The sequence below is a fragment of the Carcharhinus amblyrhynchos genome, chromosome 29 (assembly GCF_965287045.1).
Source record: "Carcharhinus amblyrhynchos chromosome 29, sCarAmb.v2.hapA, whole genome shotgun sequence".
Taxonomy (NCBI): Eukaryota; Metazoa; Chordata; class Chondrichthyes; order Carcharhiniformes; family Carcharhinidae; genus Carcharhinus; species Carcharhinus amblyrhynchos.
In genome coordinates this window covers 34,759,937-34,773,727 of record NC_137352.1, presented here as the reverse complement: position 1 = coordinate 34,773,727, position 13,791 = coordinate 34,759,937, and the positions used below count along the sequence as shown (strand labels likewise).

Here is a 13,791-nt window from a genome sequence, read left to right as displayed (position 1 = left end):
TTTAGTAATGACAGACTCAAAGTACTTACTTAATACCGCAACCACACCCTCTTCCTCTGACACAAGCTCTCATTTTATTTCCCTAATTGACGCCTCCATCCCATTGACTAATCTTTACTATTTATATGTTTGTAAAAGACTTTGGTGTTCCATTTTATTTTACATGCTAATCTTTTATTACGCTTTCTCTTTGCCCCCTTGTTTCCTTTTCTTGCCTGGAGTTCTGTATGGTTCTTGACTGTATTAATCTAAAATTTACCACAATCCTTTTTCTTCTTCATTTCAGCCTTAATTTCATTTCTTAATTTCTTAAGTCATCCAGAAACATCTTGCTTTGGTTTCGCCCATCCTTTCTCCCTCATTAGAAACATGCCTGACTCCCTTTGCATTGAAAATGGTAAGACTAGTGGTTAGTTAGTGTGGGCTGAAGAAATAAGGGCAGCATGGTGACACAGTGATTAGCACTGCTGCCTCACAGTGCCAGGGACCCGGGTCCAAAACCTGCCTTGGATGACTGTCTGTGTGGAGTGTGCACATTCTCCCCATGTCTGTGTGGGTTTTCTCCAGGTGCCCCATTTTCCTCCCACACTCCAAAGATGTGCAGGTTAGGTTGATTGGACCATGTTAAATTGATTTTTAGCGTCAGAGGGATTAGCAGGGTAAATATGTGGGGTTACGGGGATAGGGCCTGGTTAAGATTTATGCAGCCTTGATGTGCTGAATGGCTTCCTTCTGCACTGTAGGGATTCTATGGTTCTAAATAATCTCTTCAGCCCACATCTCCTGCAATACTAAGTCACCTCAGAATGGAAGAAAATATGATCATTTAATCATGTGCGTTTCAATATTTATAAAATTCCAAGTCTAAAAAGAGCCATCACCAGTTATAATGTTCGGTAGCACTAGAGAGAGAGTAGATCCATTTCAGGACAGACCCAATTACAATATTGTTTGATTTCAAGAAGAAATTAGATATAGCTCCTGGAGCAAAAGGGATCAAGGGATACGAGAGTGGATCAGCCGTGATCAAAGTGGATGGTGGAGCAGACTTGAAGGGTCAAACAGCCAACTCCTGCTTCTAGTTTCTACGTTAAACAAAATACAGGATTACAATGCAATTAATGTAAATGCACAAAGGTGGTGAGTTAAAGTTTGTGAGAATATGCTGTAGAATGGGGCTAATGTAAATATGGCTTAGAATGGTGAAAACCGTGTGCTTAAAAGCAAAGGATATTAAAGGTATAGGTGGAAAAAGGGGGTGGGTGGCACTATTGATTGGGGGGTGACATTGTATTGTTGGAAAGGAAGATTGATGCCAGGACAGAATCCACTTTACAAGAGCTAAGAAAAAAGAAGGCTATGATCATATTCTATATTCTATAGAATCTATATTCTGTAGGCCTCCAAATAGAGATGAGGAACAAATCTGCAGTGAAATCATATCCAACTATAGAGTAGTAATATACCCTTTATGGGACTGTACAATTGCAGCAAGACTTCTTTACTCCTGTACTCAAATTCCTTTGTAATCAAGGTCAATGTACCATTTGTCTTTCTAATTGCTTGCTGCACCTGCGTATTAGTTTTTAGTGACTCATGAACAAGGACATCCAGGTCCCAGTGTATTACTCTTAATCTCTTGTAATGTAATTTTATTTACTAATCTTCTCTGTGGGGCCTTTTCAAAAGCCTTCTGGAAATCCAAATACACCACTGGTAGCCCCTTGTCTATTCTGCTAGTAACATCCTCCAAAAACTCTCAACAGGCTTGTCAGACATGATTTCTCTTTCATAAACCCTTTTAACTGCCCAAGTGTTTTCTAAGTGTTCACCTCTTTTGCAAAGATTTTTGCATTTCTCCTACTGTGACATCAGGCCAATAGGTCTGTAGTTCCCTATTTTCTCCCTTCTTTCTTAAATAGTGAGGTGACATTTGCTACCTTCCAATCTGCAGAAACCATTGAAGAATCTAGAATTTTGGACTATAATCACTGGTGCATCTACTGTCCAAGCAACTGAAGCAAACTGTGCCAATTTGGATACAAAACTGGCTCAGTCAATGAAGACAGAGGGTAGCAGTGGAAGGGTGTGTTTCTAAATGGAGGGCTGTGACAAGTGGTGTTCTTCAGGGATCAGTGCTGGGACCTTTGCTGTTTGCAATATATATAAATGATTTGGAGGAAAATGTAACTGGATTGATTAGTAAGTTTGCGGATGACACAAAGGTTGGTGGATTTGCGGATAGCAATAAGGACCATCAGAGGATACAGCAGGATACAGATCCGTTGGAGACTTGGGCAGAGAGATGGTAGATGGCGTTTAATCCAGACAAATGTGAGGTAATGCATTTTGGAAGTTTAATATTGATAGGAAATATACAATAAATGGCAGAATCCTTAGGAGTATTGATAGGCAGAGGGATCTGGCTGTAGGTCACTGAAAGTGGTAATGCAGGTGGAGAAAGTAGTCAAGAAGGCATATGGCATGCTTGCCTTCATCGGCCAGGGTATTGGGTTCAAAAAATGGCAAGTCATGTTGCAGCTTTATAGAACTTTAGTTAGGCCCCACTTGGAATATAGTGATCAATTCTGGTTGCCACACCACCAGAAGGATGTGGAGGCTTTGGGGAGGGTACAGAAAAGATTTACCAGAATGTTGCCTGGTATGGAGGGCATTAGCTACGAGGAGAGGTTGAAGAAACTTGGTTTGTTCTCACTGGAGCAACAGAGGTTGAGGGAGACCTGATAGAAGTCTACAAGATTATGAGAGGCAGGACAGAGTGGATAGTCAGAAGCTTTTTCCCAGTGTGGAAGAGTCAATTATTAGGAGGCACAGGTTTAAGGTGCGAGGGGCAAGGTTTAAAAGAGATGAGCGAGGCAGATTTTTTACATGGACTGTAGTGGGTGCCTGGAACTTGTTGCCGGGGGAGGTAATGGAAGCAGATACAGTAGTGACTTTTAAGGGGCGTCTTGACAAGTACATGAATAGGATGGGAATAAAGGATAGATCCCCAGAAGAGTAGGGCATTTTAGTTAAGTTAAGCAGCATGGTCAGTGCAGACTTGGAGGGCCAAAGGGCCTGTTTCTATGTGTAATTTTCTTTGTTCTTTGTTCTATTTACCTGATGATTCACCAGGTTATAATAAGATTCCTCTTTAGCGGGATTGTCCTGTGCCCTTGTGGTTTATTGATGGAGTAACTCAGAGGTATTATCAGCCATGTTCCTTATTCGGTTCCCTTTCTTTAAGGCTGCTTCCTGGAGTGGAAAGGTTGAGATGTGTTGGACTGCCACAGTATGGAAGCATCATGGCAGCTTCCACTAATCTGGCAGGCCCAGACATACATGAGCCCTTTTTGTGGTTGCACACACACTATAAATTTGTGTTTGTCAAAGCATCTGTTTATCAGGGATTGATCGTGAGTCCATGGTTAACCTGGGGGTGCCTGGATTGCTCCACGTCCAGGGTTAATCTGAGGGTGCCCAGATAGCTAAGCGTGTGTAGGTTGTTCTGCAGTGTTGGAATTGCCCCACTTCTGCAGTTTAATCTGAGGATGCCCAGAATGCCATGTGTTTGCAGGTTGTTGTGGGATGCTAAAATTAACCCATGTGTCCTGGCTAATCTGTTATGTGCAGCTGACTGCAAAATCTTTGCTACATCTCCAATATCACTGCAAGGATCTGAGGGCAAAGATATTGAAGGTAATGATAATTTCTGTTTTAAATTCATTTTACAGGTTGTGGACATCACTGGCTAGGCTAGCATTTATCACCCATCTCGAAATGCCTTTCATTAGATGGTGGTGAGCTGCCTTCTTGAACCGCTGCAATACTTGAGGTGTAGGTACAGCCACAATGCTGTTAGGGAGGGAGTTCCAAGATCTTGACCCAGTGACAGTGGAAGAATGGCGATATATTTCCAAGTCAAGATGCTGAGTGACTTTGAGTGGAATCTCCAGAAGGTAGTGTTCCCACGTGTCTGCTGCTGTTATCCTTCGAGATGGTAGTAGTTGTGGGTTTGGGAAGGTGGTGCCTAAGGAACTTGGTGATTTGCTGCAGGGCATCTTGTGGATAGTACACACTGTTGCCACTGTTCGTCAGTGGTGGAGAGATTAAATGCATGTGGAAGAGGTCGGAGTCAAGCAAGTTGCATCACCCTCGATGGTGTCGACCTTTTCGTTGGAGCTTCACTCATCCAGACAAATGGAGAGTATTCCATTTTACACCTGACTTGTGCCTTGTAGGTGGTTGACAGCCTTTTGAGAGTGGTCAGAAGGACAGTTACTCATCACAGTATTCTTTGATAGTCACAGAATTTATGTGGCTAGACCAGGTCAGTTTCTGGTCAATGGCAACCTGTAGGATGTTGACAGTGGAGCATTCAGTGATGGTAATGCCACTGAATGTCAAGGAATGACGGTTAGATTCTCTCTTGTTGAAGATGGTCATTGCCTAGCATTTGTGTGGCATGATATTACTTACCATATATTACTTACTTCTGAGGTCACATACCAAATGACTCAAGAACAGCTTCTTCCCTGCTGTCATCGGTCTTCTGAATGGACCTACCTTGTATTAAGTTGATCTTTCTCTACACCCTAACTATGACTGTAGCACTACATTCTACACCCTCTCCTTCTCTTTACGGTATGCTTTGTCTATATAGCGTGCAAGAAACAATACTTTTCACTGTATATTAATACATGTGACAATAGTAAATCAAATCAAATAAACATCAAATACCACTTGTCAACCCAGGCTTGGATATTGTCCAGGTTTTGCCTCATTTGGTCATGGACTGCTTCAGTATCTGAGAAGTCATGAATGATGCTGGTCACCTTACTACTGGAAGGACGTGGAGACCCTGGAGAGAGTGCAGAGGAGGTTTACCAGGATGCTGCCTGGTCTGGAAGAACTGGGTTATAAGGAAAGATTGGGTAAACTGGGGCTCTTTTCCTTAGAAAGACAGAGATTAAGGGGGGATCTGATAGAGGTGTATAAAATAATGAAGGGTATAGATAGAGTAAACAGTGGCAGGCTTTTTCCTAGATTGAAGACATATATCACGAGGGGCCACAAGCTTAGGGTGAGGGGAAAGAGGTATAATTTGGATGCTAGAGGGAGGTTTTTCACACAGAGGGTCGTGGGGGTATGGAATGCACTGCCAAGTAAGGTGGTGGAGGCAGGCACGTTGGACTTGTTTAAGGTTTACTTAGATAGGCACATGAGCGAAACAGGGATGGAGGATTATAGGAGACGGTTTTAAATAAGGGTCAGAGCCTCGGGACGTTCCTGGAAATCTAATGCTGCATGTGTTGATGTTTTGTCTCTTTTACTCCGCAGGTGCATCGGTCCACCTTGTTGTCTAACGAGGGGCATGCACACGGTGGGTCGTGCGTGGGCTGCTCTTGGATGTTTCGAGCGTGGCCTAGTACTTCGCGTCGTTTGTGTGCGCTTAAAACTGGGCCAGCAGATGGCCACCACGACAGCTCAGTGACTATCACTGTTTGCTGTGCAGACACATGGATTTGGGCTGGTGTCTGTGGGAGTTTGCGCATTCTCCCTGTGGTTGCGTGGGTTTCCTCCGGGCGCTCCGGTTTCCTCCCACACCCCAAAGATGTGCTCTTAGGCTGATTGGTGTAACGAATTGTCCCTAAATTACTCTCCCCTTAATCTGATTTCCAATGGGGGGACCTTAAGCATAGACATGGGTCAAGGGTGGAGTAGGAAAAACACATTGTTAAGATGGCGGTGCGGGCTCGTTGGGCCGAAGGGCCTGTTTCCCGTGCTGTGTTGCTCTTTGTTCTTTGTTTATTGTGTAATTATCAGTGAACATCCCCACTTCTGACCTTATGATGGAAGAAAATCTGTTGATGAAGCAACTGAAGATAGTTAGGATGACCAATTGAAAGATCTATTGATTACAAGGGAAGAAGTGTTAGGGCTTTTAGATGGCATTAAAACTGATAAATCTCCGGGCCCCGATTGCATTTATCCTAGGCTGCTTAGAGAGGCGAGGGATGAGATTGCTGGGCCTCTGACGCGAATCTTTGTCTCTTCTTTGGACACAGGTGAGGTCCCAAAGGACAGCGAACGTGGAACCGCTGTTTAAAAAGGGTAGGAGGGATAGCCCAGGTAACTATAGGCTGGTGAGCTTAACATCAGTGGTAGGTAAGTTGATGGAGAGGATTCTTAGGGATAGGATGTATGTGCACTTAGAGCATTGCGATCTGATTAAGGATACGCAGCATGGCTTTGTCAAGGGGAAGTCTTGCCTTACAAATCTGGTAGAATTCTTTGAGAAGGTGACAAAAACAGTTGACGAAGGACGAGCCATTGATGTCGTCTATATGGATTTCAGTAAGGCGTTTGACAAAGTCCCTCATGGTAGGTTGGTACAGAAGATTAAAGCTCATGGGATATGTGGTCAGGTATCTAGATGGGTAGAGAACTGGCTTGCAAAGAGGAGTCAGAGAGTAGTAGTGGAGGGGTCTTTTTCTAGCTGGAGGTCTGTCACTAGTGGGATGCACACAGTAAAAAGTCTGACAACACCAGGTTTTAGTCCAACCGATTTATTTGATAATAGACTCACAAGCTTTCGGGGTTAGTCCCTTCGTTAGCGTTAGGTAGGGCCTCCTGAGCTGCTGCAGGCTGCATCACATTGGGAGGACTGTGGCCCACCTATGCCAGGCCATGGAGATGTTGGCACCACATGGATTGGGAGGCCACCCACTGCCTGTCACCCTGAGCTTCTACACTAGGGTGGAATGGTGGCACAGTGGTTAGCATCGCTGTGTCTCAGTGCCAGGGACCTGGGTTCAATTCCTACCATGAGTCACTGTCTGTGTGGAGTTTGCACGTTCTCCCTGTGTCTGTCTGGGTTTCCTCCGCCTGTTCTGGTTTCCTCCCACCACCAAAGAAGTGCAGGTTAGGTTAATTGAGCTGTGTTAAATTGACCCTTAGTGTCAGGGGACTAGCAGGGTAAATACATGGGGTTACGGGGATAGGGTCTGGTTAGGATTGTTGGTGCAGGCTCGATGGGCTGAATGGCCTCCTCCTACATTGTACAATTCTATGATTCTATGATAGTGGCTCCTTTCAAGGCCGCACTAATGACCTCTGCAGCGTCTCCCAGTGTGCTGCACACAACTGCATCAGGGAGGTGACCAATATGCACCCCGTGAGTTTGCACAACTACATCAACTTTGACCAAGACTAGCCGGGCCAACAAGTTGGAGCCATGAGGTTCACGCACATTGCTGGATTCCCTAAGTACAGGGTGTAATTGACTTCATGCATGTGGCTTTGCGTTCCCCATGCATCATGATGCTTCATTCATCAACCACTAGGGATTAGACTCCCCGAATGTGGAGGTCAACTGTAAAAAGGCCAAGTGCATCCTGTACATGTGCGCTCAGTACCTGGGGAGCTTCCATTACACCTACATCCTTAGCTGCTCTCAGATCCCAGTGGTCTTTGAAGGAGGGTGGCTGGAGGGATGGCTCCTTGGAGACTAGAGATAGTCCTTCAGGAAGTGGATAATGACAGGTGTGTATATACAACAGAGAAGGAGGTGCTGGAAATCTTAAAACACGTCATGGTAGATAAATCCCCAGGACCTGATGCAGTGTATCTCAGGACATTGTGGGAGGCTAGGGAGGAAACTGTGGGTCCCCTAGCAGAGATATTTGTATCATCAGTAGTCACAGGTGAGGTGTCCAAAGCTCGGAGGGGCAAATGTTGTGGCTTTGTTTAAAAAGGGCTACAGGAAAAAGTCTGGGAACTACAGGCTGGTGTGAGCCTCACATCTATAGTGGGTAAGTTGTTGGAAGATGTTTTGAGAGACAGGATCTACAGGCACTTAGTGATGCAAGGACTGATTAGGGACAGTCAGCATGGCTTTGTGGATGGAAAAATCATATCTCACAAATTTGATTGAGCTTTTTTGAAGGGGTAGCCAAGAAAGGGCAGTGCAATTGATGATGTCTATATGGACTTTAACAAGGCCTTTGACAAGGTAGCACATGGTAGGTTGTTGCATAAGATTAAATCTCATGGATCCAGGGTGAGGTAACTAAGCGGATATAAAATTGGCTGCATGACAGAAGCCAGAGGGTGGTTGTAGAGGATTTTTCAAACTGGAGGCCTGTGACCAGTGGTGTGCCTCAGAGATTGGTGCTGGATCCAATGTTATTTGTCAGTTGTATTAATAATTTATCCAAATATAGGAGGCATGGTTAGTAAGTTTACAGATGACACCAAGATTGGTGACATGGTGGACAGTGAAAAGGGTTATCTCGGATTGCAATGGGATCTTGATCAATTGGCTCAGTAGGCTGCGAATGGCAGATGGAATTTAATTTAGATAAATGCAAGGTGATGCATTTTGGTAGACTGAACCAAGGCAGGACTTACTCTGTTAATGATAGGGCACTGGGGAGAGGTGCAGAACAAAGAGATCCAGGGTACAGGTTCATAGCTCCTTGAAATTGGAGTCACAGGTGGACAGAATGGTGAAGAAGGCATTTGGCATGCTTGGTTTCATTGGTCAGAACATTGAATTCTGGAATTAGGATGTCTTGTTGAAGTTGTACAAGACATTGGTAAGGTCACACTTGGAATACTGTGTACAGTTCTGGTCACCCTATTGTAGAAAGGATATTACTAAACTAGAAAGAGTGCAGAAAAGATTTACGAGGATGCTATTGGGACTTGATGGTTTGAGAGGCTGGATAGACTGGGACTTTTTTCTCTGGAGTGTAGGAGGCTGAGGGGTGACCTTATAGAGGTCTATAAAATAATGAGAGGCACAGATCAGCTAGGTAGTCAATATCTTTTCCCAAAGGTTGGGGAGTATAGAACTAGAGGATATATATTTAAGGTGAGAGGGGAGAGATACAAAAGGCTCCAGAGGGGTAGTTTTTTTCACTCAGAGGATGGTGAGTGGCTGGAATGAGCTGCCAGAGGTAATAGTAGAGGCGGGTACAATTTTGTCTTCAAAAAGCATTTAGACAGTTACATAAATAAGATGGGTATAGAGGGGTATGGGCCAAATGCAGGAAATTGGGACTAGCTTAGGGCTTTTAAAATAAAGGCGGCATGGACAAGTTGGGCTGAAGGGCCTGTTTCCATGCTGTAAGCCTCTGTGACTCTATGACCTATGTGAAGGCCACAGAGTGCAGCTGAGACTCGATACAATGAGGCTTATGCTGTTACTCGTACTCTGGTAGAGTCGGCAATCGGCCTTCTGAAGACGTGGTTCTAGTGTCTGGATAGGTCGGGGGAGCCCTCCAGTACAGCCCCAGTGCGTGTCTACCATCATTGTGGTGTGCTGCACACTCCATCATGGGGTGAGGAACTGCCTGAGGAGGACATGGAAGACATGAAGAGGGCCTCCAAATGGAATCCCCAGAGGAGGCTGAGGAAGGGCCTTGGGCAATCGCCGGGGGAACAGGGCTTGGGACACCCTCATACCCTCTTGCTTTGGGATGACTAGGACTGGGATGGTCAGTGATGTCCCCCACCTCTGGGGTGGGAGCCTTACTACCTGTGTGCTGTCAATGGCACGTTACCTCAGAGATAGCTGCTTTCATGGGTAGAGTGTGGAAGCCCAAGAGCCAAATGACGCAGGGGAATGAGGACAGAGCAATGCTCCTAATCTCTCCTGTGAAGGTTTGACTCTTTCCTGACGCAATGCTGCTCACCACCAAACAGGGTAATCACTTGGTGATGAGACACTGAAGGACCCACCTCTACTAATATTGCCTCCTCAGGTTAGGGGTGCTAATGAAAGTCTGCTTGAGTGGTGCAAGTTGATCGATTCTTACCAGGCTTCAGCTGATGGCTTCCTCGAACTGAAATCAAGAATCTCCAGGTGAATGACCTGATTCTTGGCCTGGGTGTCGGTGGTTGGTGGGGGTGGCTCATTGTGATAAGGAATACACCAGCATAACTACATTGTTACAGTGTGAGGGAAGTACAACCATTGGCATCCTCACTGAAAGGCGATGGAGAATGCGCCGTTGTTGGCCATCCAGCCTAAATATGGAGGTTGGGAGTGCATGCCACAATAACATGAGAGTGGGGAGACAGTAGGAGGGTGAATAATGTGATTTTTAATACAATGCATGGTGCTTACATCAGTGATCACTGCCTTATCCTGCCTGACCTTACCCGTGCCCACTCTATAACTACCATTTCCTTTCCTTCCTTACCGAATTGCTATGTCTAGATGTCTATCCAGGATCCACAGCTTGATGTCTGCCACGCCCTATTGCCTGAGATGGCCTCGAGGGCTTTGTCCTGCTTTCAGGCAGCACTGATGTTGTCGTGCTACCCTCCTCTGTGTGTGGGACTGGAGGTGTACCACTCACAGAGAGGAAGGAGTCAGATGAGCTGGATATCCCCAAGGTTTCCTGTGTGGAAAGCCCAAGATATGCACTAACTGGATCTCTTCCCTGTGGGTGTCCCTAGGCCCCTGGCCTTCTCCATGGACAAGAGGGGCACCTCTAGTGAGATCTAGAAGCCTGGCTGTCCTCCAGCACTGACACTCATTGTTGGACCCCCACAGTGCCTGCACCATGCAGTTGATGTCCTGCACCATGCAGCTCACTCCCTCACAGAGTATATGACCTGAACCATGGAGTGGACATCTTCCACCATGAAGTGCACATCCTGCACCAAGGTCTCCACTGTGGACACCATCCTTGCAATATCAACCTCACTGCACTGGAGTGGCAGCACCATCTCCTTAGACAGAGGGCAATAGGACTCCTCCAGTCAGCCTTGCGGTCTGAGAAGGAATGCTGTCCTTTCCCGATATTAGCAACTCTGCCTTTGCAGCTCCAGCAGCTGGAAACAACTGAACCTAAGGGTACGTCACCCAGCCGGGGCTCAGCATTCCTCCGAGTGCCAGATTCCTGGAACATCCTTGCCCCCACCTGCTGCAGAGCGTTAGCTGTGAGGTGCTCACCAGTGAGTGACCCAGAAAGCTGCCTACTCATTATCCCCACCAAGGTGCAAATGTGTGAGCTGGTAGAGAGTGACAGCTGTAATATCTTTTCAGTTTATGTTAGTTATTTTCCTTGGAGCTGCTCACATCCAGAGGGTGAGAAGAAGGACCGGTCAACTGATTGACCTGCAAGGGAAGTAAGATGGCATTAGTGCATGGCAGGGGCATAAGGAAAGCAGAAATGTAACTCATGTGGCACAATGGCTGGACTTGAGGAGGATTCTCACCTCATCCTCTTCATAGGTGTGGTCCTGCTCCTAGCTGGTCAGCTCAAAGACTCTTTCCTCAGACGACGTGAGGATCTTCACCTTGAGCATGACTCTGGCCGGCTGTGCCCTCTCATACTGATTATACTCAAGCTTGTCCCACACTGAGACAGATGGTGTGAGTGCAGGCAGGATGAGTGCAGGGTTAGATGGCGTGCATGGTTGGTGAGTGGGAGCTGGGATGTGATGAGGAGAGGAGCCACTGGAAGGATAAGTTGGGGGGGAAGAAGGAGGCATGTGGGAGGCACGTGGTGGGACCTTTTTGAGGTGGCTGTGAGCGAGCTCCCTCTGGAAGTTTGATGAGTGTGTGAATGGGTGTATAGTGACAGATGAGAAGGGTGACATCCTGGTGACATAGAGGTCATTCATCTTTTTTCTGCATTGTGTTCCGCTACCCTCTTACAGGGACAGCTGACACTCACTAGCGCTGCCACCACCTCCCATGCGGGCTTTGTGACCTTGCTGGCAGGCTGTCTACCCATCTGAGGATAAAGGATGTGAAGCCTTAGCTTCATCCATCCATTTTGATCAGGGCTCCCTTCGAGAACCTTGGGGCTGCCAGCCCCAATTGGACTTGGAACAAGTACTAGGACGTTACTTAAAGGTGCTCCCCCCCCCCCTCAGAAAACACACAACGAAGGAGAAACCTGGCCCCTGAACACCCAAAGGAGACAGAACATATTGAGCACCAAATGGAGACACAGCCTGACAAGAGAGTAACCAAAGGAGATGCAGACTGTTCAGGGAGAACTAAAGGAAACTCAGACAACTTGTCTGTTATTTTTTAGCAGAACTTTGGAGACTCCAGCTGCTGTTGATTTTCCCCCAGTTTTGGTGCAGATCCTGTCAGCATCCAGGCTGTCATGATCAGCTGGCCTAGACCCAGATAGCTGATCTTACTGCTCCCTGAACAGTTGCAGCCTTTACACATTATCAGAATTTGCTGGCACAAAACTATTTCAGCCTCAGTTCATTATCTGTGTCAATCTGCATCCCAATCCTCATTCATTTACTGCCTGTTTACCTTGCTCTTTTTTTAAACTTAGCCCCTTCCAAACTCTGTTACTTGTATGTCAGTGCGTATCAAGTCTCATTCACCTATGTACACCCTCTCTGCTCACTTGCTTATATTGGCTCCTGGTCTGACAGATGTCTTGATTTTAAATTCTCAGTTTTGTTCTCAAATCCCATTTTAGCCTTGTCATTTCCTGTAATGTCAGTAACCTCCTCCACTTGTACAACCTACTGAGATATCTGCACACCTTCAATTCTGGCCTCTTGCACATCCATGATTTCCACTGCTGTACACCCATTCCTTCAGTTGCCTGGGCCATAAGAATTCCCTCCCAATACCTTGCCATCTCTTTACTTCTAATAAAATCTCCACTTCTAATAAAATGTTCCTTCAAACTGATCTCTTTAGAACAAAGAATAAAGAAAATTACAGCACAGAAACAGACCATTCGGCCCTCCAAGCCTGCACCGACCATGCTGCCTGACTTAACTAAAACCCCCCATGCTTCCGGGGACCATATCCCTCTATTCCCATCCTATTCATGTACTTGTCAAGACGCCCCTTAAAAGTCACTACCGTATCCGATTCCCCCGGCGACGAGTTCCAGGCGCCCACCACTCTCTGTGTAAAATATCTGCCTCATACATCTCTTTTAAAACTTGCCCCTCACACCTTAAACCTATGGCCCCCTAGTAACTGACTCTTCCACCCTAGGAAAAAGCTTCTGACTATCCACTCTGTCCATGCCTCTCATAATCTTATAGACTTCTATCAGGTCTCCCCTCAACTTCCTTTAGCAAAGCTTTTGGTCACCTACCCCAATATCTCTATGTGACTGAAGGTTAAATTTTGTTTGATAAACTGTCCTGTGAAGTACCTTGGGACATTTGCAGTGTTATGTCAAAAGATCAATTTATCATCTGTTTTCATTCAATGATCAGCAGCTCCCTTCCTGTTCATTCCACCTATCCATCAGCAGCTTCACTCATCCTGCACCTCTGTTCCTATCAGTTTTCCATAGCTATGAATAGGTGCTTGTTATTTGGTCCCATGAGACACATGGTTTTCTACCTGTCCAGCTCTTCCTGGATCAGACGCTTGGCATTCGGACTGTTCTCGTATTTCTTCACAATCAGTTGAGCCACTTTGATCGATCGATTGTAGGCCTTGTCCAACTCATCAATAATGAAAAGTAGGTCAGCAATGAGGGTTGGTGTAACAAATACTTTCCAAATCAAAGCTGGAATATACATAGTCATACCGATCACCAGCAGAGAGTACGGGAACACCTGTAACAGTAAGAGGATCCCAGTCACACTGATCAACAAAGAGTACATGAATTCAGTGAGTAAATTCCTAACCATGTGGACAAAGCTTAAAGTATTTGAGTTTAGAGCTAACTTCTAAAGCTTAAAATCATAGAATGGTTACAGCACAGAAACCTACATCTATTTCCATTCTCTCATCTCTCACAGTAAGTCTGCTCTTCTACCTTTTCAGGT

General features: G+C 45.8%; 1 protein-coding gene across 1 annotated transcript in view; it reads right to left on the bottom strand.

Annotated features, from left to right (window-relative positions):
- LOC145359891 (pannexin-3-like) overlaps positions 1–13,791 on the bottom strand; it is a 62,614-nt gene that overhangs the window by 27,331 nt on the left and 21,492 nt on the right. Inside the window, exon 3 of the mRNA XM_080214728.1 lies at positions 13,361–13,578. Coding sequence (XP_080070854.1) covers positions 13,361–13,578 — 218 coding nt within the window. The remainder of the gene's footprint in view (positions 1–13,360; positions 13,579–13,791) is intronic.